Source organism: Lissotriton helveticus, chromosome 8 (assembly GCF_964261635.1).
Source record: "Lissotriton helveticus chromosome 8, aLisHel1.1, whole genome shotgun sequence".
In the NCBI taxonomy this organism is placed as follows: domain Eukaryota; kingdom Metazoa; phylum Chordata; class Amphibia; order Caudata; family Salamandridae; genus Lissotriton; species Lissotriton helveticus.
This window is the reverse complement of record NC_136069.1, coordinates 251,346,822-251,368,808: the sequence shown is the minus strand read 5'-3', so window position 1 is coordinate 251,368,808 and position 21,987 is coordinate 251,346,822. Positions and strand designations below refer to the sequence as shown.

Below are 21,987 nucleotides of genomic sequence, written 5' to 3'. Positions count from 1 at the left end.
GATCAGCGTCACATGGTTGGCACGTAACGAACCTGTTACGTCACAGGCTGTAACACTAGAACATAACACTGCAGGAAAATGTACTTCACACGGGAACGGTAACATAACATAAAGATCCAGATGTAAATGATATAACGAAGGAACAGTTAATGGAATTCCCTTCCATACCACCTGCGTAACACGCATGACCCTAGGCAGTTTAGGAAACGGCTAACAACTCTGCTGTTTATTTAATTTGCGGTTTCTTTTAGCTCCTTATCATTTGGCTTCCGCACCGGGACACTCTTGAGTAGCCGTGCACGTTATAAATGTTAATAACATAACATAACATAATGACTCAGTGTATATCCCATGAGGCGTTTTTAAAAAAAACTGAAACACGGAAACCCCCTGCAGCCATCACAGTAATGTGGTATCAGACAAGTGTGTCTAGTCGGGAAATCCAAAGGAAAGTCTCTTTGTATGCACCTTTGTTGAAAGCTGGTCTGATATCCTAATTTGCTCGTTCAGAGGACATTGAATCTGAACCACAAAGGAATTGGTGCTCATACAGCAGTCACACTAGTGTAAATGTCTGGATTTACGGGTGTATGGTATTAACAAAAGACGGCCTTGCACGTGAACATCCTTTTATGCCATTACAGCATATTATTCTGAGAAATTACATCTTAGTTAAGATGTGGGAAGTGGGCGTGTCTAGGCGTTACTAACCTTGAAAGTTTGCAAACGCCTTCAAACACACAAGTTGGTTGCTATTCACAAACTCCCCTTCAGACCTTTCCCGTTCTGGAAAAGTTTGGAGATTTACTTCAACCAAAAGCTGGAACTAAATCCTTTCCAAGGTGGCAAGGGGAATGGAACACCCTTAAAGCTGGAAGTGGGAGGTAGTGTTGGAAAATGTGTTCCTCTAGTAGGAAAACATTTACCCAGGAGAGAAAAAGCAAACAATAAAAAATGTGCCATTGCACAGCAGTGTTGCTTACCACAAAGTGGAATTTATCTCGAAGTCCAATACTTCATGAGGCAAATGCCAATGCAAATAAATGATATGGGACGAAGGAGTACCACTGGAAACCTGCAAATGGCAGCTTTTCAGGTTCACTCCTGGAAATCCTTATGAAGCTACAAGAAGTCAGAAATTTGCACCTATGCAGTAACATAACTGTGGATGCAGATTTTCAACTTATTTAATTTAATCGGTCCATTATATATAAGCACACACATGCACACACAAACACACACAAACACACACATTTTACAGTTCGGCTTGTGTTTTATGGCATGCTGTTATAATCTTGGGATGAGACTGGGTTACTCCTGATTCTTACCATAGGGGTGGTAATCTGCAAAACACCTGCAGTAGATGGGTTTCTAATTATTGCATCCTGAACATCTAGAAAGAGAGAAAACATACAATGATCAATTACAGAAAATTATAACAGGCATGGATAGATGTCTTGAAGGTAATTATGCTTTTAATCAAACCATGTGGTCATTTTTCTCACGGTTGCATAGGGCTCCTTCACGAGTATCAGTGTAACTGAGGGCCGGTAAGGACATCAGTAATATTGGATAGTGAAATTATATTGTGATTCTAACTGATCACCCTGCAGGCCCCTGCACTATGCAGAATACCATTTGGAAATCTGTGTTACCACAAATGATTACTACTGGTCCGGGTTTACCTCTGGTGGCGCCCTGTGCAAAAATCTTTGTTTGCGCCCCTCTTCAAGTGACGACCTTCTCCAAGGAATCCCTCATTGCCACCCTCCAACAGTGCCCCATATCCTAACTCTCCATAACACTTCTTTCACATGTATTGTATTTGTTTTATAGCGCTACTCATAACAGGGTAGGGTGTCAGAGTACTATAGAGCACATACACATTACACTGAGGCAGTTAATCATATGTGTGTAAATCAGTCTATAAGAAATGTTACATAACACAAGTTGGATTACAAGGTGTAGTAATCACGTCATCCACACTAGTAGGCAGTATATTTTAAAGAGTGCATGGTCTATAGAAGCACAAGCTCCAGATTTGAAATGTACCATAGTTGTTTGGTTTTACTGATAAGAATGTATTTCTACTCAAAAGAACCTTTGTTTAGCATCATTAGAATAATGAAAGACTGGAGAAAAAATAACGTAACCTATACTATGCAATTTGCATGCAGCACTTTGATGACTGTTCAGAGTTAACTGTGCTTTATTAGGATAGTAATTTATGAACTGCAAGTAAAAAAAAGGATCTCTGTGACAAAAGCAGTGACCCACTGAGTTATCCACATAAAATATAGTTCTGTACAGGCCCGGACTGGCCAAAGCGGGCACCGGTCAATCCCCCGGTGGGCCGCAAGGGTGGGGGCCGGTTTTGAGCCCCTGGGGGCCGATTTTGTTACAGGGGCCGTTTTTGCAGCATAGCTGCAAAATCGTCCCTGCAACAAAATCGGCCAAAAACCGGCCCTAGCAAAGCGCTTGGCGACACCTCCAACCCCCCCCCCCCCGAGTGGGGAGTGGGGGGCCGGCCGAACACTTTGCCAGGGCCGGTTTTGGTTCCCAGTCCGGCCCTGGTTCTGTATGGTACACGTTCTTTCCAGCAGGTGTATTATTCCCAAACACTACGGGGCCCATTAGGATGGTGGGCGGATTGCACCCGCCCGGCTGGCGGTGGACACCGCCGGCCTGGCTGGGGCAATCCGCCCGCCATCCGCACTGAAACGACCCCCCACCACATTAGGATGGCTGGGGGGTCCGTGGCGGACGGAAAGACCGCCCACCGCTTTTCCGCCCGGTCGCCTTGCGGCCAGGACGGAAAAGGTTTAATATGGTGGCGGTGTCTGTTAGACACCGCCAGCCATATTATGATGTGCCAAAACAGATGCCTTTCGCCGCCATGGGCCCCCAGTCATGAAGGAGAGGTGGGGGGTGCACACAGGTGGTACCCCCCTGCATTTGCATTAACAAAGCGGCAGGCCACCACGCGGTGCCTGCCGCTTTGTGTATGCAAATGCATACAAGCATTTTTAGCTGAGTGCACCGCCCGCCAAAATGGTAAAAATGCCGGATGCACCCGCCACAGTGGCGGGCGCGTCCTAATAACCCCCACGGGACACCCGCCCTCATGGCGGGCAGTCCCTCCACACGACAGGATGACGGGCGGACAAAGTCCGCCCATCATCCTAATGGGCCCCTACGTCTCTAGAAGTCAGTGCCAGGAGCGTCTGCACCGTCGCACCACCCTAAAGGAGGCCCTGATTACCACGGTAAACCTTAATTCCCATCCTTTTTACAGGAACAAAGATCTGCAAATTTGACGTGGAACGAAAAATTCAAGTCAAAATAAAGGCATTTGCAGACATGGAGAAATTACAAAATAAATATATTGTCTAACATGATCTGTAAAGTACTAACGCTCTGTGGGTAGAAAAAGCCTCACACAGCAGTGGATTAATGCTGCCTCTCACTTTTGTAAATGTCTGCAGATGAGATATAGCTTCCATTTGCAGTGCGCTGTTCGCCGTTGCACACAAGGCCTTATTTACAAGCCCCCTGCACCGCTGCTACGTCATTTTTAATATGGGAAAAATTGACATACCGGTGGCGCAATGGGCTTGTAAATAAACCCCACATCATCTTGTTGTCTACTGTCCTTGCAACTATTGAACTAAGGCTACAGGAGAAGGGGAATTAACCTGAGCCGGAAGGGCAGAGAGGTAAATCTAGGGGGGATACGTCCTCCCAAATCTAGATCTTAATCCAAAATGTATCCCACCGGATATGGAAACAGTCGGGCACTTTTCTCAGCTAGTGGGGCACCATCCTCTCAGACACTGGGAAGGAAGCAATTCCTTTTTGTTAAATAACTCTCACACACTCCAGTAGTGTCATGCTTCATCATCAGGTTCACCCTGACTCCTAAAGGTCAGGGTGGGCTCGACCATATTGCAGGGAGCACTTAAGAGAAATAGGCCAGGGGTTTTAAAGATTAAAAATCCTCCTCTGACTCCAGGTATCCCTTTATTCGCAGAGTCTTAGGGGATATTAAAGATGAAAAAAGGGGTTGTAAGAAGGTAATGGTCCTATGACCTTAATGCCAACATGTTTCAGCACTTTTAATAGGCCCAAGAGGGTCCTGGGCTTTCTCAGAGCAATTGGATTTCCCTCCCTGGTTCTGTGAGTAGGAATTTCCAAAATTTCAGTATAAAATGCAGAAAGCTGCACTTATTGGGACCAGTAACATGCTATACTTATCTCTTATCCGGTGACGTGGAATATCCTGTCCACCTGAGAAAGAAACATTTATTGGTTTTACCACACGTGTCCAACTCGCGCTGTGCCTATATCACCCAAAAGCTTCATACTGAATGAGTGCTGTAGTGTGCATTCATCCAACAGGCTTTGTGTGCTCGTGAATTTGATGAGCATCCTGGGGGTGTCGCTATCCCAGGCAGCTCCTGTTTCTGAGTGGAAATGCAATTTACATATAACTACCCATGCTGTGGAAAATAGATAAACATTGGTGTAGTGTTTCTACACCCATTCATAATCATCCTGCACCTTTGCACTCAAACTACCGGGTGTAATTATTACCCGTATCTTGTCACCTTACTGTCGGTTCTACTTACTGCATCACATAACCTTACCCTATTACGAAGGTTCAAGAATATCTCAAGAGACCGCAGGTCTAGGGGTAGCCCTGTAGTCAGACTCTGCATGAGTGTGAGCCAGAGGTAAGAGGAGGGAGAGAAAACAAGGGAGACGCTTGTTACTATACTTTGGGTGGTAGTCTCACATGCATCTCTCGATTGCTGTTAGAACATTCGTACGCATCCTCGCCTTTTTTCTTACTTCATCAAAAGTCCTATCCCATTTGCTCATCTACTTGGGTGCGGTCTCTTGGTATTTCCGACACTATTTGCTGGAACCGCGTCTTATTGCATGTTTCTGACCCAGTATTTCCGGATTGCTCACGGGTGGAGCCCCACCCCTGGCACTTACTACTGAAGTCATTCTGTGTGTCCTGGATACAGGACTACAGATTTACGACGGCAAATTGGGAAATGTAGTCCTAAGGCACAACTAACCCATTCCTTGGAACGAACAAGGGCGAATGTTAAATGTCAGTGTCGGGGATAGATGATGGCTATTTAGTTGCTACGCCGAGATATGTTATCAGGTGTATGACTCTCATTTTCATTTCTATTTCTTTATATTAGCACGTGGAAAGAATAGTATATACATACATTATGGCACGTGGTCTCTTTCTCAATGTGTGTTCCAGCATGAAGCTTCACATAATTATTTGCACTGGCATGTATTTACACTGTGATTACATCATGATTGGGAAGAATGGGTTGGCACGGGACAGACTTGATATCGTGCTATTAAGTCAAATGGCACTTGACATGTGAAAGAAAAGGAAGAGCCACGTGTTTCTAGATGAAAAGTAAACTTTCATACAATTCCAACACACGTCTATTCAGTGTAAATCCATGTCTTCAGAGTGAAAGACAATTAGTCCGTGAGCTATACTAGCCCTTAGTGTTGCCTCATTCCGGTCTATGTGTATGTTCATTAGTATTGGTTCTGCCACTACCACAGTGTTTCTATTGGGTAGGGTGTTACATAGTTAGTTCAGGGATAGAAAATTAAGGGAAATCCTCATGATGTCCATATAACAGGACGCTCCTAATGGGGGTTCATTTCTGATTCAGCTGGTTCCACGGATTGAATTGTTAAGTCCTAGTACGTGGGTCTGGAGTCTGTAAGCCAACCGCTGTTCTTTTTCTAGCAGTTTCTTTGATACGCCCATACCACCCTTGATTTTCTCAATTATGGTACATTCTAGATCGTTGTCTGAATGTCCCTTCTCGAGGTAAGTTTGGTAGCTGTGACCACCCTCCGGATCTTGCTCCTATGTTCACTTATCCGTGTTTTGATCTTACAGGTAGTCATTCCAATGTATCAGTCTTTACAAGGGCAAGTGATCATAAACATGACGTTTTCAGTATTGCAATTTGTGCTGTTCCCACATGTTTGCCAGGCCCAGGTCAATATGTGTAGTGTGGGAAGTGATCCAGCAGACAACACATGAACCACACGGATAGTGCCCCATTACCTGCGGTTGATTCCATTGGTGGTTTAAATTGTAAATTGATAAATTGATACTTGTATAGCGCACTACTCACCCGCAAGTGTCTCAAGGCGCTTGTACGAATACCGCTGTGGAACCCATCCTGGCTTTCCCTGTGAGGTGTCCACTCCTGGGCACCCCCAAGGTGGAGGCCAGGCATCCTTAGCGTTGTGGAGGCCGTTGTGGAGATTAAGCAAGCTATTGCCCAGAGTTGCAGAGTGGGACTTCATGATTGGAATAGGCACCGAGGCGAGAACTATCAGGTCAGTGGAATTTTTGAGCTCAAGACCCGCCGAGGCGGGGAATTGTACCCTGGTCCCGGGCTAGACCTCTGCATCAGGGTCTGCCGCTCTAACCATTGAGCCACACTGTTTTAGTTTCCAACAGTCAGTGTTGATCAGTGTATTTCTGAGGCTTTTGGTGCATCTGAAAGAGAACATAGGTTTTTCAAACTCTAGTTGGTTGGAGGTAAGTATGTGGCACTTGTTGTTAACTATTTTCTTGATAGCATTAGATGATGAAGTGTAGGTGGTGACGCATATCAATGAGTCAGTTTCTCTTTTCGTGGTGGGTTCGAGTAGGGCAGAGCGGGGTGTCTTGTATGAACTATTCCGGGCCTGTTCTATAACCTTTTTTGGATAGGCCTTCTCCTGTAGTTTCTTTGGTAGTCTGTCAGCTTCCTTATTGTAGCTTTCACAATCAGAACAATTCCTTCAATGCTCATATATTGTCCGACTGGGAGATTTTTCCTCAGAGATCGTGGGTGTGCACTGTTGAAGTGAAGCAGACTATTGCGGTCTGTTGGTTTGGTGTAGAGTATGCTTTCCAACTTCCCATTCCTGGCTACGATGTTGACATCCAAAAAAGACACCATCATATTATGAGTAGACATGGTGAAGCGGAGGAAAGGATTAAGTTGGTTTATCCATCCTTCAAATGCTTTTGTGCTTTCTTTAGCTCTGTGCCAAATGATCAGGATATCGTCTATGTATCTCAACCAGCTACGAATTCTGCCAGAGTATGGATTATTTATTTAAATATGTTCCTCTTCCAGTTGGCTCATGAACAGGAATGCAATACTAGGGGCAAAAGTACTGTCCATGGAAGTTCCATGTATCTGTATGAAGTATGAGTGTAAAGGTGCAGGAGGATTATGAATGAGTGTAGAAACACTACACCGATGTTTACCTGTTTTCCACTTCATGGGTGGTGATAAGTAAATTGCATTTCCACTCAAAAACAGGAACTGCCTGAGATAGCGACACCCCCAGGATGCATGTTAAAGTTTCACGAGCATACAAAGCATGTTGGATGAACGCACACTAAAGCACCCATTCAGAATGAAGCTTTTGGGTGATATAGACGCAGCACGAGTTGGACGTAACACCAATAAATGTTTCTTTCACCGGCGGACAGGGTATCCTACATCCCCGGATAAGAGATAAGTATATGTAGATTAACTTTTAATAGATCCATTTAGCTCTTTAGAAGTCACTCAACCAGGGGAGGCCGAGGGCCACTGTTTAGAACTTTATCCTAGCACTGGCCAGTAGGGAAGAGCACTGTAACAGCATCATTCAGGGCTTTAACACCTCCATTGACAAATCGCCCTAGCCCAATTGACAATCATGACATAGTCCCAGTTAATTTCAATATGGGAAAAGCCAGGGAGGTTAGCCAGGGTAACACATCAGAGAAACAAGATACACCATTGATGACACTAGCTTCCTGGAACATAGCAGGTTGGCCTCCCAAGCTCCCATCATTGGACTGGTCAGACTACATAGATAAACAGGATATTATAGTCTTTCAAGAGACCTGGGCGCTTACTCCAGTTTACCATCCAGGCTATCTAAACTTTTACAAACCAGCAATAGGTGGTCGGAAAGGCAGACCGTCAGGAGGACTATCAATATGGGTAAAACAGAGCCCCCTTTATAAGATAGTAGAAAAGGAAAAAACAGTATGAATCTGATGGCTATACTTATCTGCCTTAAACATCCCCCCAATCTACTTATAGTTAACGTATATGCCAGGGGCATTGTGGGTGGTAGATCATCTAGGACAATTTCAGACCTTAACAGCTTCTTAGATAGAATGAGTGAGGGGAACAAACTAGTCATAGAGGGAGATTTTTACACTATATTTGAGCACCTGGACTCCGAGGATAGTAACCTCAGTGCAGATGAAGATGCCCAGTGGGACATTCCCCAACTGGAGATACCCCCAATTAAAAAATGGACCCAGGCAGCGCTCCAACTTAAAGCACTCTGCCTAGAAAGGGGAGATAGGGCAGCGAACGTTCGCACTCCCTCTGACCGCTTCGGAACACAGAAAAAGAAAATCCAAAGGAAATGATGGACGGAGGGTTGACAATACAAGCACTCACCCCCAGTCAACTGATCTGGGTTTAATCCATCACCGTTCTTTAGCTCACTCTGCCACCCCAGTTCAGACATGGCCATATGCAAATCAGTCTGACCCTGTGCCTCATGGGAACAGTCCAGCCCGAACTGCCAAGCCATGCCTTCCCTGGACCGGAAACAAGCTACCGAGGACCGGTTTCTGGCATTTCAGCCTTCTTCGGCCCGGCTTGCTTGAATCCAGTGGCAAAGTGAGCAAGGGACTCACGTCTGAGCATACCCTGCCAACTTAGGGCGAACAAAGAAAAACCAAAGGAAATGATGGACGGAGCGTTGACAATACAAGCACTCACCCCCAGTCAACTGATCTGGGTTTAATCCATCACCGTTCTTTAGCCCACTCTGCCACCCCAGTTCAGACATGGCCATATGCAAATATGCAGATGCAGGAGTAGTTGTTGCACACCGTCTATTGAATTGGAGCTTTTCAACAAATTTGGGTCAACACATTGATGCTTGTGCTGCATTTGGAGTCCGCCGTTGGTCTTTGTCTTTGCAGCTTTCACCAGCTACGTTAACAGTATATTAACTCCTTTCACTGTAGACTTTTTTATATTAGCGTGGGTAACATTGGGAAACACTTGCATACCGTGATCCTCCTCGATAATTTACAATAACATAAAACCAGCTATCCACTAACTACACATGCACATCCTCAAGTAGAGAGCTCGTCTAGTATGAGTAGCTTCTCCTAGCGTCACTGTATGAGATTAATATATATGAGTTAGTCATGCATAGCATCTAATGAAGTTGCGTACATGTGACAATTTAATTAACATACAGCATTTCATTTATTTTATTTTATTGAAAATCACTAATATACTAACATGGTGAAGGGCAAATGTTCAGTGATTGATACAGATTAGTATTACATAGTATATTATTTTCCAACAGATTTCCCCTGATGAAGGTTCTAGCCGAAATGCATTGGGATTGAATTACGGATTTACGACAGCTTGTAAATACCGCTACTTTTGGAAACATGACATTTAAGAATTAGGAGATCATGTAACTTTGTCATTGGAATGATCATCATTAAATCTGAATGATACGTAAGAATATTCGTGTCTTTCATAAATTGAGAAGTTTGCTGTTGACCAACAGCCCATCATCACCAGTGCCCTAGGGGACACCCACACATCCGTGTCGGTGCTACTTTTACGTTAAACAATATATTATCCCCTTTTCAAGCAGGTTTTAGGACCATTGTAAGCACAATTGATCAAGTTTTTTTACTTTTTTTAATCTATTGGCATGTCGTACTACTAGCGGGTGGAACCATATATGCCTCCTTTGTAGATCTTCAAGCAGCATTCGATACAGTCCCCAGAAATAAGCTCTGGGCTGTATTGAAAGATCTAGGGTTGCCCCCTGAGCTTTTACAGCTAGTAGTTAAGCTGCACAAATCTAACTATGCGCAGGTTAGCTGGGGCCTACAAGGAAACACCACCCCCAAATTTCCAATTCAAAAAGGGGTGCGACAAAGGCGCGTATTGGCCCCCACATTGTTTTCACTGTATATAAACGGTGTGGTCAATTACTTCTGAGAGCTTTTTACACTGTTGCAGGTAAAAAGGTCCCAATATTAATGTTCACTGACGATACCCTGATACTATCTAAAACACAAGCCGGGTTGCAGAGAGCATTAACTCACTTTGAGTCATTCTGTAAGGCACAAGAGTTGGAGGTAAATGTGGACAAAACCAAATTAATGGCGTTGCATGAACACAAAGTAATTAAGGCAAGGGCTGTTATGAATAAGGAGCCACTGGAACAAACTGACAGATTTACCTACTTAGGAATAACTATAGGCTGTAAATTAGACTGGAAACCCCAGATAGAAAACTTGACGCTTGAGCACTCCCAACTTGCAGGAGCAATTTTGAAAGAACACAGGCTCTCCCAGAGCAACCCTGTAGGTCCCGCACTTAAGATATACAACACCAAGGTTATGGCCTCTACTCTTTATGGTGCGGAGTTCTGGGGCTTCAAAAGTCTGTATCCACTAGCCCAAGCCCAAAACAGATTTGTGAGAGGTCTAATCAGCCTCCCCCAAAGCACTCCACTTACACCTTTATACCTTGATCTGGGGTGTAACTTCCTGGCAGAGGTTGCAAGATTTAGGCCTCTGGCCTATTGGAGAAGACTCTGGTCTACCCCGGAGCTAGCTCACTACGCCTTAGCTCTTAAAGATATTAGAGATGCCGATTCCTCTCACAAGATTAGCTAGTTGCCCAAAAAAGCTTATGAGGAAGAATACTGGGCCATGATCAGAGCAGGGAACTTGTGCTCCCCCAAAATCATCTTTGACCAGCATTTTTCTGGAATACAAGTTGGATCCCGTTTATGAAGATTTTTGGGACTTCATAACTAAGCCCATTGATAGGAAACTTTTTTTCTGTTCTGGATAGGCACACTACCGACAACATTTTTCACCAATACTTGGCTCCAATCTCAAAACAGCAAATGCTGAAGAAATATAAAATCGATACTATATAATGTTGTCTTAATGTATCCAATATATCAATGCTACTTTGATAGGAACCCCTTGTAAATACACTAGACTCATGTACATCCCAAGAATCGGACCCGAACTGAACAAACGCCATCTTGGTTTCATTTCCCGTGGCCTCTTTTGTTAGTGAGGAAAACACGTGACATACTGCTGAGAGGAAAGTCTGAAAGGTCGGCCTGGGCTATGAACAGACTATTTGATTCTAACTTAGGAAACTCAAGGTTACATCTATCTCTCTTGTACGATGGGCACATTCTTGCAGGCGCCATGGCTGTACTCCCGTACACCAGAACGAGAGGGAGGCACCTTTACTGACCTACCCCCAGAATAACTTGAGCTGAGTTTCTGTTCAATCAGTTGTGCCTTATATGGGTGTTCCTGTTGGTTTCTCACGAACTGGTACTTTTCCATGTACGGGGTTTCTATGAGGTATGCTGAAAGTATATATGCACTGTTTTGAATGTGATCCAGCAGTCTCCTCTGCACACCTTTGAGAGCTGTGACAAGAGGGAGGCTCCCCTATTTAGGGCACTTTTGCAAAATAAACGATTGACCCTTCTCCATTGCCGGCTGACTTATTATTGGTAAATAGGGTATATGGGCTATTGGTAAGTATAGCTCTATGATATATTTTTGGGTACTTAAGTTGGCGACTCCGCAAGGGACTCCGCAATAGGGTGGTCCCCTCCTGTAAGCAGGAGAAGAGGGACGGGGAGGGGTTCTGGTTGAAGGGGTGGACTGAAAAAGGATCCTAATTGAGAAACCAGTTTGTGGTAAAATTCCACTCTTCGGCCCAGTGACCTTCCCAGCTGCTAAATAACCCTTCGCCGGAGTCCTTCGGGCTTAACCCGGGAACAGCTGACCGTGTTGGTCTATAAAGGAAGTTGGCAGTGGAGAACGCGCAATCAGACTTGAGTGCACCAGGTGAGTGAATTGTATGGTAAATCCGTTGTTGATTTAGGAACGAGCACTTTTGAGAAGTGGCTCAGAAGAACAGTTAACTGCGTATGGAATGTAGTGGTTAGTGAACCACAGGGAATCTGGGGGTCTGATGTGGCAGAGGTGTGACTGCACGGGCAGATACCCCACAGACTTGTTTGGTGATTAGTTGGGACAACATCGGAAGCCTTAGTGTTGCACAGTGGGTGCTCACTCGGCCGAATCCTCTTCGGAAAAGCCCCCAGGAGCAACTGGGTAAGCGCGGGGTCTGGGGTGGCGCCCATAACGCCCGGCCCAACCAGCACGGGACTGGGGGATAGTCTGTAAGAGGGTTTGTGGTGCGCCTGTCTGATGATCCCAGGGCAATCTCTGGACTGTCTCTTTTGTGAATTATTTTGGTGGTCTGGAATTCAGGGTGATCGATTCCCTGAACCGGAGTCGACGGGCTCTGTTCGAGTATGAGACATGTCGTATGGAATTATGAAGTCATGACCGGAGTATTTTTTTTACGATCGAAATTTATGCACTTTAGGTATGTTATGTAAATTGAACTGTTGCGGGTTCAGAAGTGAAAGAGTATGTGGTGAGTGGACGCGTCCATGAGTGTGACTACAGTTGGAATGGTATGATTTATTGAATACATCAAAAATGTCTTGTTTTAGTAAATTATGTTTTGGGTGCTGCCGTCGGAGAAGTGGACGGATGGAAGAAAGACAGCCTGCTCCTCTGGAAGGCAGTCCTAGTTTTGACATGTATGTCAAACATGGTATTTCTCCCATTTTGTTTAATACACTGTGGAATAAATTTACTAAAGATAATGCAGAATTGCAATGGCCTTTAACAGGGTCTTTTGATTAAAGAAAAATTAATTACTTACAGAATAAATAGTTTTCAAGAAGGAGCCGTCAGACTATGTTTGACTCCTTGACCTTATGGTAAAAGGAGGCAAAGCGACGGCGAATACGAGAAGAGAAATTGGGAAAGATTAAAGCAGGACAGACTGTAATCCAAAAAGCAGTAGCATATGAGAAAGAAAAAGTAGAGAAGAATATTGAGCAATTGGATAGACAGTTTTGATTACAAACAGAAAAAAGTTACGTGACTCTAACCAAGGCGGAAGACGAAATAGAGGAATTATTAGAAGTCCGCCCACCGCCTCCATATGCTGCCAAAGGTTTGTACCCGGCGGTCCCAGTGGACCGGACAGGAAGGGCGGGAGCAGCGGCGCCTACAATCGCTACCACACCGGTAGCCGTACATCCTCCTGCCCCGTTGCCTGACCCTCCTACCCTCCGTTCAACTACCTTAGATTTAATTACTTTGTTACCTGGTACGGTGGCTGCCTCTCCCTTGTCCCCGGTATTTTTAACACCCCCAGCCAGAGGAATGACGGCTACCCCTAAAGGGATGACCGCTGCCTCTTCAGATGTCACGCCACGACACCCTATGGGAGGGATGGTATCCTATGAGAGAAGTGCACCCTCTTTTCCATCCAGAGATTCCCGAAGTATTAGACGGAGGAGGCCAAATTACCAGAGCACGTGTAGAGGCGCGTTTCCAAGAACAATGGGTTTATACCCCTTGGAAGCGGAGTGAAGTTCTTACCATAAAAGCTCAGCTTCCTGACCCTCAAAAGAATCCTACAGCTTATTATAAAGAATTGACTGACGCCGCAAATTCGGCCGTTATGACTTTAGCTGACATCGAGTTATTTTTCGGTCTTCTGGTCCCCGTAGATATATGGAGACAGGTGCATGATTGAGATCATGCTGCTGAACTTGGAGGGACCTGGGATCAGATTAAGGCATGGGACAAAGATCGGAAACCAGGCGATAAGCCTAAAGACGAGATTTGAGCTATACCCGCTCGAATTATTACATACATGCAAACTCTTATTCCCCCACGAAAGGTGGATTGGGATTAGCTAACAGCCTGCAACCAAAAGAAGGATGAAAATGTATCGGACTTCTTTACCCGGTTTGAGAAAGTATTTATTGACTTCAGTGGACAGGATTTGTCCACGGAAGGTGGGATACGGCTATTCGTAAATAGATTTGTCACTAATTTATTACCAGAAATAAAAACACGTTTGCAGGCTGCCGAAAGTACTTGGACCACTTCAACCCCCTCAGTTATTCTTAGCATGGCCAAGTATTATGAACATCGAGAAAGTGAGAGTAAGGATAAGTCGGATAGGAAGGTTAAGGAGTTGAAAACCCGAGTACTGCTGCAGCAAGTCAGCAGAGGGCAAAACGGTAAAAAGGGAGGAAGGGGCTCCTTCCCAAGGGGAGCAATGATGAGAGGAGGAGGAGGTCAGGGTCCCCCTATAAGAATTGACCAGTGTTCTAATTGCAGACAGGAGGGACACTGGCGAGCCCAGTGTCCATTATTATACGGACGGGGTGGTTTAAATAGAGGACGAGGAAGAGGAGGTACTGATCGGAATAGTATGAGACGTGGTGACAGGCCCGGCGATGAGTCAGGAAAGAACAATTTTGATGATTTTCAAGGAAGGCAGTACTATAATGAGGATTATCGGGAAGACAGTTATGATGGAAATAATTATGCATGAGACAGTCACGGACAGAGCAGGGGCCATATATCAGTACCAGTTGACCAACAGGGGCCTTACGTACAGGGGCAATTGATGGGGACATCTGAAAAGTTTTTGGTGGATACTGGAGCAATGAATAGTTCTGTTGCTCATACATTGGTCCCAGGGGCTGCTCTGTCTGGGCAAAATAACGTATCGGTGGGATTTTCAGAAATCCCCGTGGTGAGCCCCGTTTCAAAACCACTTCCCTTTACTATTGGCCCTGTTACTGTGGACTCACCATTCCTGCTTACTTCTAGCTGTGGCGAAAATTTGCTAGGATTGGATATATTGAAAAAGTTGCATGCTCGTATTTATTGTTCTCCTGATGGTGTGTATCTAACATTGCAGCCTCCTATTGAACGTACATCTCAATATTTAATCAAAAATGCACCACTCCCTCTTGAGTTTGCAGATATACTCCCCACTCTTTGGGCAAGGGGAGATACAGATGTTGGATTGTTGAAAATACCTCCTGTATCTATAACTTTAAAGCCAAACGCGCATCTACCGCGTATTCCCCAATATCGAATTTCGCCCGAAGGTGAACAAGCTTTATTGCATGTCATTTGCCATTTGATTAGGAAAGGAGTGGTAAAAGAAACGGCAGCAAACATTTGTAATAGGCCCATTTTACCGATTTTGAAAAAGGGCCCTCTAGATGGTGACCCCGATTATAAGGATACTTATCGTTTTGTAATTGACCTTAGAGAGGTTAATAAAATAGTGATTCCTCAATATCCTGTGGTCCCGGACATCACTGCCATCTTGACTATGATTCCCCCTACTGCACAATATTTTTCAGTAATCGATTTAAAGAATGCTTTCTTCAGCATACCAATACATCCTGACAGCCGTCATATTTTCGGATTCTCATTATCTGGCCGCAGCTTCAGATTTTGCCGCGCACCTCAAGGCTATACTGAAAGTCCTAGTATTTATAGTCAGGCTCTAAAAGCAGTATTAGATGAGTTAGTCCTCCCTCCAGGTAATGTTCTCGTCCAATATGTGGATGATATTCTGGTGGCCTCTGATACGGCAGATGGATGTAAGGAGGCCACTGTTAAATTGTTGCACCACTTGGCTGCTAATGGTAATAAAGTCTCCTTGTCCAAATTTCAGTATTGTCGACAGGAAGTGACCTACCTTGGTCATTTACTGTCGAAAGCAGGGAGACGATTAACTCCTGAGCGAATAACTGTTATTACTAATATGTCTGTGCCCCGGACTCAGCGTGATGTTCGTGCTTTTCTAGGCATAACCTCTTACTGTCGCCAATGGATTCCTAACTTTTCCCTTCTGGCTAAACCTTTGTTGTATTTGGTTACCAAAGATGTGCATGAACCCTTGCCCTGGACGGAGGAATGTCAAGATGCTTTTACTTCTTTAAAATCTGCTCTTTGCTCTGCACCCATTCTGGGTACTCCGGACTACCGAAAACCTTTTGTACTTTATGTGCATGAAGTGGACGGTTGTTCTCTTTCAGTGTTGACCCAGGGATTGGCGGAAAGCAACGACCCTGTGCATATTTTTCAGCAGTATTGGATAATGTTGCCAGAGCCCTTCCTAGCTGTTTATGGGCTACTGCTGCTGTGGCAGTGGCCATTCGACAGTCGGAGAGGATTGTTTTGAATACTGATCTCACAGTGATGGTACCGCACGCTGAGGACATATTATTAAATCGAACGAAAACTCAGCACCTCACAAGTGCACGATTGACTGGTTATGAATTAACTTTATTTGCACCCCACATTAAAATTAAACGATGTGCCACTCTGAATCCAGCCACGTTACTACCCCTCCCTTCGAGTGACCAAAAGGACGATGTCCATGATTGTATATTTCGGATTGAAGAAGAAACGAAGGGACGTGTAGACCTCACTGACTCCCCTTTATCTGACCCACAAGGGGAGTTGTATGTGGATGGCTCTTGTTTCAAGTTACCAGATGGCACGACAACAGCTGCTTATGCTATAACTACCCTTAGAACAGTAGTGGAGACCGCTCGGGTTTCTCAGCGTCCAGCGCAAGCAGCTGAACTAATAGCATTATAAAGAGCATGTGAACTGAGTGAAGGTTTAAGAGTAAATATTTTTACAGACAGCCAATACGCCTTTTGCGTAGCCCATAGTTTCGGGCGGCTGTGGAGGGAACGAGGCTTTCTTACCTCCCATGGTCAAAGAATACAACATGGCCCTTTGATTGAAAGATTGTTAAATGCTTTAACTTTATCAGAGAAGGTGGCTATCATTAAGTGTAATGCCCACAAGAGAATCATTGACACTACAGGAGAGGGAAATGCCTTTGCCGATCAAGTAGCGAAGGAAACAGCACAAACTAAAACGTCCACAATGTTCCCCATTGTAGCAACTCGGAGACTACAGTATTTGATAATACTATTGAAGGTGTTAGAGAATTGCAGAAAGAAGCCACTTCTGATGAATTATTGCAATGGGAACAGGAAATAGGACGATTAGACAAGAATGATTGTTGGATTGATTTAACTGACAGACAGAGATGGCTATTGCCTAATGCCCTGGTGTACGCAGTAGTAGTGATGGCCCATGGCTCTGCCCACATTGGAGCAAAAGGTATTTGTGCATTATTGGAGACAGTATGGGTCCCGGAGGAAGAGAGACAGTCCTTAGTGGAAATTTTGCGCACCCTTCTTTACCGTTTGAAGTGCTACAGATGGATTATATTCAATTTGACAGGGTGAACAATCTTAAATACGTATTGGTGGTGGTTTGTGCGTTTAGCAAATGGGTTGAAGCATACCCCACCAAAGAGAATACTGCCCTAGCCACTGCAAAAGCTCTAATTAAAGAGTTTCTGCCCCGATTTGGTTTGCCCCGAATTATATGGACAGACAATGGGGTACATTTCAATGCAGCACTCGTTAAATATATTTGTAAGGGATTGCAAATAAAACAGAAATTTCCTGCAGCATGACACCCGCAATCTGCAGGACTGGTGGAGAAATATAATGGCATATTGAAATTGAAGATGGCAAAGATACAGGAGAGTATGGGTTTGAGTTGGCCTGATGCGCTGCCCCTAGCATTAATGTCAATACGAGTAACTCCCCATTCTAGGGCTGGACTGTCACCTTAAGAGGTTGTTTTTGGTCGACCAGCCAATGTGTGGGGTGTCCCAAGGCCTAGGTCCTTTCGTGATCTTGATTATCCCATGATGACAGATTATCTGTACACTTTAACGAAAGATCTGCGTTCCAGTCATCAACAGGTATCAGCAGTACTGCAGCCGCTGCCAGAGGGTCCCGGACATCGCTTGGAACCAGGACAGTGGGTCCTCGTGCGAAATTATCAACGGAAATCGAGTCTGGAACCCAGGTGGAGCCGTCCCTACCAAATCCTTTTGGCTACCCGAACAGCAGTGAAAGTGGATGGGAAAAAGCACTGGATGCATGTTTCGCATGTAAAAAAACTACCTTTACTGCTTCCTTCTGATCAGCAGAACCAAGACGAAGTTCTGACACAAGAAGGAGAACGAAGGTTGAGTTTTGTGCCTTTCTCGGATGCCATTGAAATTGGGCAAGAGGAAGGATTGTTGATGCCGCAAGGAGATAAATCGGCCTCAGTTGTTGAAACTCGTGATAAGGCTGATCCCCCTGAAGATTCTGAAAAACGTGTTGCACCAAATGTCCCTGCTGCTGTGTTGTTCCATGATCAGGAGCAACCTGGCCATCTTCGATACAATTTACGGCCCCGAAAATCACGCGATACCCCAGTTTCCGATTGTAGGAGACAGGGAAAGACTTGAGTTGTAGGGTTGAAGATAGTTCTTTTCTGGGGTATTGAGCAAGACACTGGACTGAACCCGTTGAGAGCTTAGAACTGACACATTGCTCTGTTCAGAAAGAAAGACTGTGTTACATAAAGGGCCTAAATTGCAACGGTGAAATTACAGCGAAGATTGTTTCTGTAGAGGATTAATAAGAGCCTGCCTGTGAGGCTCAAGACGGACACAGGGAGAAGAAACCCTCTGGCAGGTGGCTTGCACCTTTTTTCTCCGAGTTTAGTTTGGATTTATAGTTAGAATGTATCCCTTTGCCCAATTTGCTCTTGAAGATGAGAGACCTCTTGCTCCCAGACCTTTTCTTGAGAATGTCCCCATGTTTTCCGGTTGGGCTACCAGAGTGAAGGTAGCCTTTGTAATAACTATTGCAGTAATTATGGTAATATTAATGAGCGTGTTTATGTATTTGGAATTTCAATACCCTATGCATAATGTTTTAGGTACCACCACAGCTCCACCAGAGCATTTCTTTTATACCTTGTCTCCCCACAAAGAGCGACATCGAGAAACCTATGCCAAAAATGTGTTCATAGAAATGTTGCATGAAGCTCATAGCACTACGAATAAGACAAATTGCTGGGTATGTGGCCTTCTGCCATCTGTAATGCATCACCATGATTTGTTTATTTCTTTGCCATTATCACACTTAGCAAGCTGTGAAGCCTGGTTTCAGTTATTATCTCTCATGTATTTGCATTATGTAGCTGATCCCAAAAGATACACTGAAAAGGATTATCAAGCTGTTCTGAAGTATATAGAAAAACACCAGGGATTTGATGCAAAGGGGAACCAAGGGGAGGGATCTTTAGACCCGGATGCCTGTATGAATATGTACACCACTTACGAAAATGCTACTTGGCTAAAGGAAGAAATGTTAGACTTTGAACAATTTAACTCCACACAATATTTTCAGCATTTCCAGGATCGCAATGTCACAGATGATAAGGCAATGCCAGTTCCTATTCTGAATAGTACTGCTCCTTTTTGCATACAAGGGAAAGGTCATGTTAATGTAGGGAACAGCAGATGTAACTAAACTTACACTTTGCATACTACCAGCACCCCACCTTTGATAACTCCGCCAAATGTGTATTTTGTTTGTGGTGAGAATGCCTACACTTGGCTTCCTAGAGGATGGGCAGGGAAATGTTACCTGTCCTTCTTGTATCCTCCAGTGTATATAGCTCCTTCTAATTACCATAAGACACAACAGTTGACTAAACGAAGTTCAGAATCTTACCGAGTTGGCAGGAGTATTGACACGGAAGGCACTGATCAGACCGACACTGCTTCTCAGCAGTTTGTAGATATAGCAAAGGGTCTCTTTCCAATATGGGGTCCTATTTTTACTAGTAGAGACGTTAGACGTCTCTCTAGAGTAGTGGAAAATGTAGTTCAAACCACTACTGGGATTTTAACTAACCTCACTGTAGAGCTTCAGGCTACGAGGCTTGTATTGCTTTAAAATCGGATGGTGCTTGACGTCATCCTAGCTGATCGAGGGGGAGCATGCCGCGTGATCGGCAGCTCCTACTCTGTATATATTCCAGATTCTGCTCCGACTATACACTTGGCCATACAGAAATTACATCGCTTAGCTGCGGAAGTCCATGCTGACACTGGTACTTGGTCTTTAACCGGGTGGTTCTGGGATCTCCTCTCTACTTGGGGCTGGAAAATGTTCATGATTCTGGCTGGAGCACTGGGAGTGGTATTTGTTTGGTGCCTGTGCCTTCAATGTGGGCCGGCATGCTGCTCCTATTGTGCTACCAAGCTCACTTCCTCATTGACCGTTTCATGACAGACAAACATTGAGAAACAGTTAGTGCAAAAAGAGGTTGCTGACCTCATGCAGATAGATGAGGGTGTGTTCGTTATATTATATATTGGCTACATCACACCAAAAGGGCGGTCTGAAGAAATATAAAATCGATACTATATAATGTTGTCTTAATGTATCCAATATATCAATGCTACTTTGATAGGAACCCCTTGTAAATACACTCGACTCATGTACATCCTAAGAATCGGACCAGAACTGAACAAACACCATCTTGGTTTCATTTCCAGGGGCCTCTTTCGTTAGTGAGGAAAACACGTGACATACTGCTGAGAGGAAAGTCTGAAACGTCGGCCTGGGCTATGAACAGACCATTTGATTCTAACTTAGGAAATTCAAGGTTACATCTGTATTTCTTGTACGATGGGCACATTCTTGCAGGCGCCATGCCTGTACTCCTGTACACCAGAACGAGAGGGAGGCACCTTTACTGACCTACCCCCGGAATAACTTGAGCTGAGTTTCTGTTCAATCAGTTGTGCCTTATATGGGTTTTCCTGCTGGTTTCTCACGAACTGGTACTTTTCCATGTACGGGGTTTCTATGAGGTATGCTGAAAGTATATAGGCACTGTTTTGAATGTGATCCAGCAGTCTCCTCTGCACACCTTTGAGATCTGTGACGAGAGGGAGGCTCCCCTATATAGGGCGCTTTTGCAAAATAAACGATTGAACCTTCTCCATTGCCGGCTGACTTATTATTGGTAAATAGGGTATATGGGCTATTGGTAAGTATAGCTCTATGATATATTTTTTGGTACTTCAAATGCCCATTTTGCCAGATTGCGGATGAAACAATACCCCACATTCTGTTTGTTTGTCCTGCATATAGCTCTCCACGAAGCAAATGGTTCAAACCAATCTGTAGGAATATTGGCACCAGGTCGAGTGCTATTGCACTGCGAATATTAAAGACTAGCACCCAGGAGGCAATTGTGATTGCCCTAGTGAAGTTTTTAGGATGGGTGAGGAGAATTCGACGCAAGATTGAAAGCAAGTAGACTGCAACAGTGACTATTTCAAGCACAGTAGTCTACTTAGCATCCCTCCGCATGGTTATGTATTTTACTTTTTAGTTAGCACTAGGATACACAGGTCTAAAATTTCAGATGAACTGTTATTAACTATCAACTTTTTAAAATTATTTAAAGCAAAAGAGCCTGCATAGCTCATTTGATAGAAACGTAAACTTGCTTGTATTTTTAATATAGTTTACTATTCATGTCATGTACAGATATGTTAAGTATTGCAGCTCATGTTTTATTATGGTGATTTTATATATGTATTGTCTTTTATGATCAAATTAGTCGAAATAAAGACTTAATAAATTGAATTGAATGGAATACCACTTACTGGTCCCAATAAGTGCAGCTTTTTGCACTTTATAATGAAATTTTGGAAATTCCTACTCACAGAACCAGGGAGGGAAATCCAATGCATTGAACAAAGCCCAGGACCCTCTTGGGCCTATTAAAAGAGCTGAATACATGTTGCATTACCTCCTTACAAACCCTTTTTTCATTTTTAATATCCCCTACGATTCCGTGAATAAAGGTACACCTGGAGTCAGAGGAGGATTTTTAATCTTTAAACCCCCTGGCCTATTCCTCCTAAATGCTCCCTGGAATATGGTTGAGCCCACCCTGAGCTTTAGGAGTCAGGGTGAACACAGTGATGAAGCATGACACTACTAGAGTGTGTGAGGGTTATTCAACAAAAAGGA

General features: G+C 44.2%; 1 protein-coding gene across 2 annotated transcripts in view; it reads right to left on the bottom strand.

The window, feature by feature from the left end:
* CEP126 (centrosomal protein 126) overlaps positions 1 to 21,987 on the bottom strand; it is a 430,075-nt gene that overhangs the window by 17,759 nt on the left and 390,329 nt on the right. For both annotated transcript variants that reach the window (XM_078656998.1, XM_078656997.1), the window contains one exon: positions 1,329 to 1,393. In XM_078656998.1, the coding sequence (XP_078513124.1) occupies positions 1,329 to 1,393 (65 nt within the window). The remainder of the gene's footprint in view (positions 1 to 1,328; positions 1,394 to 21,987) is intronic.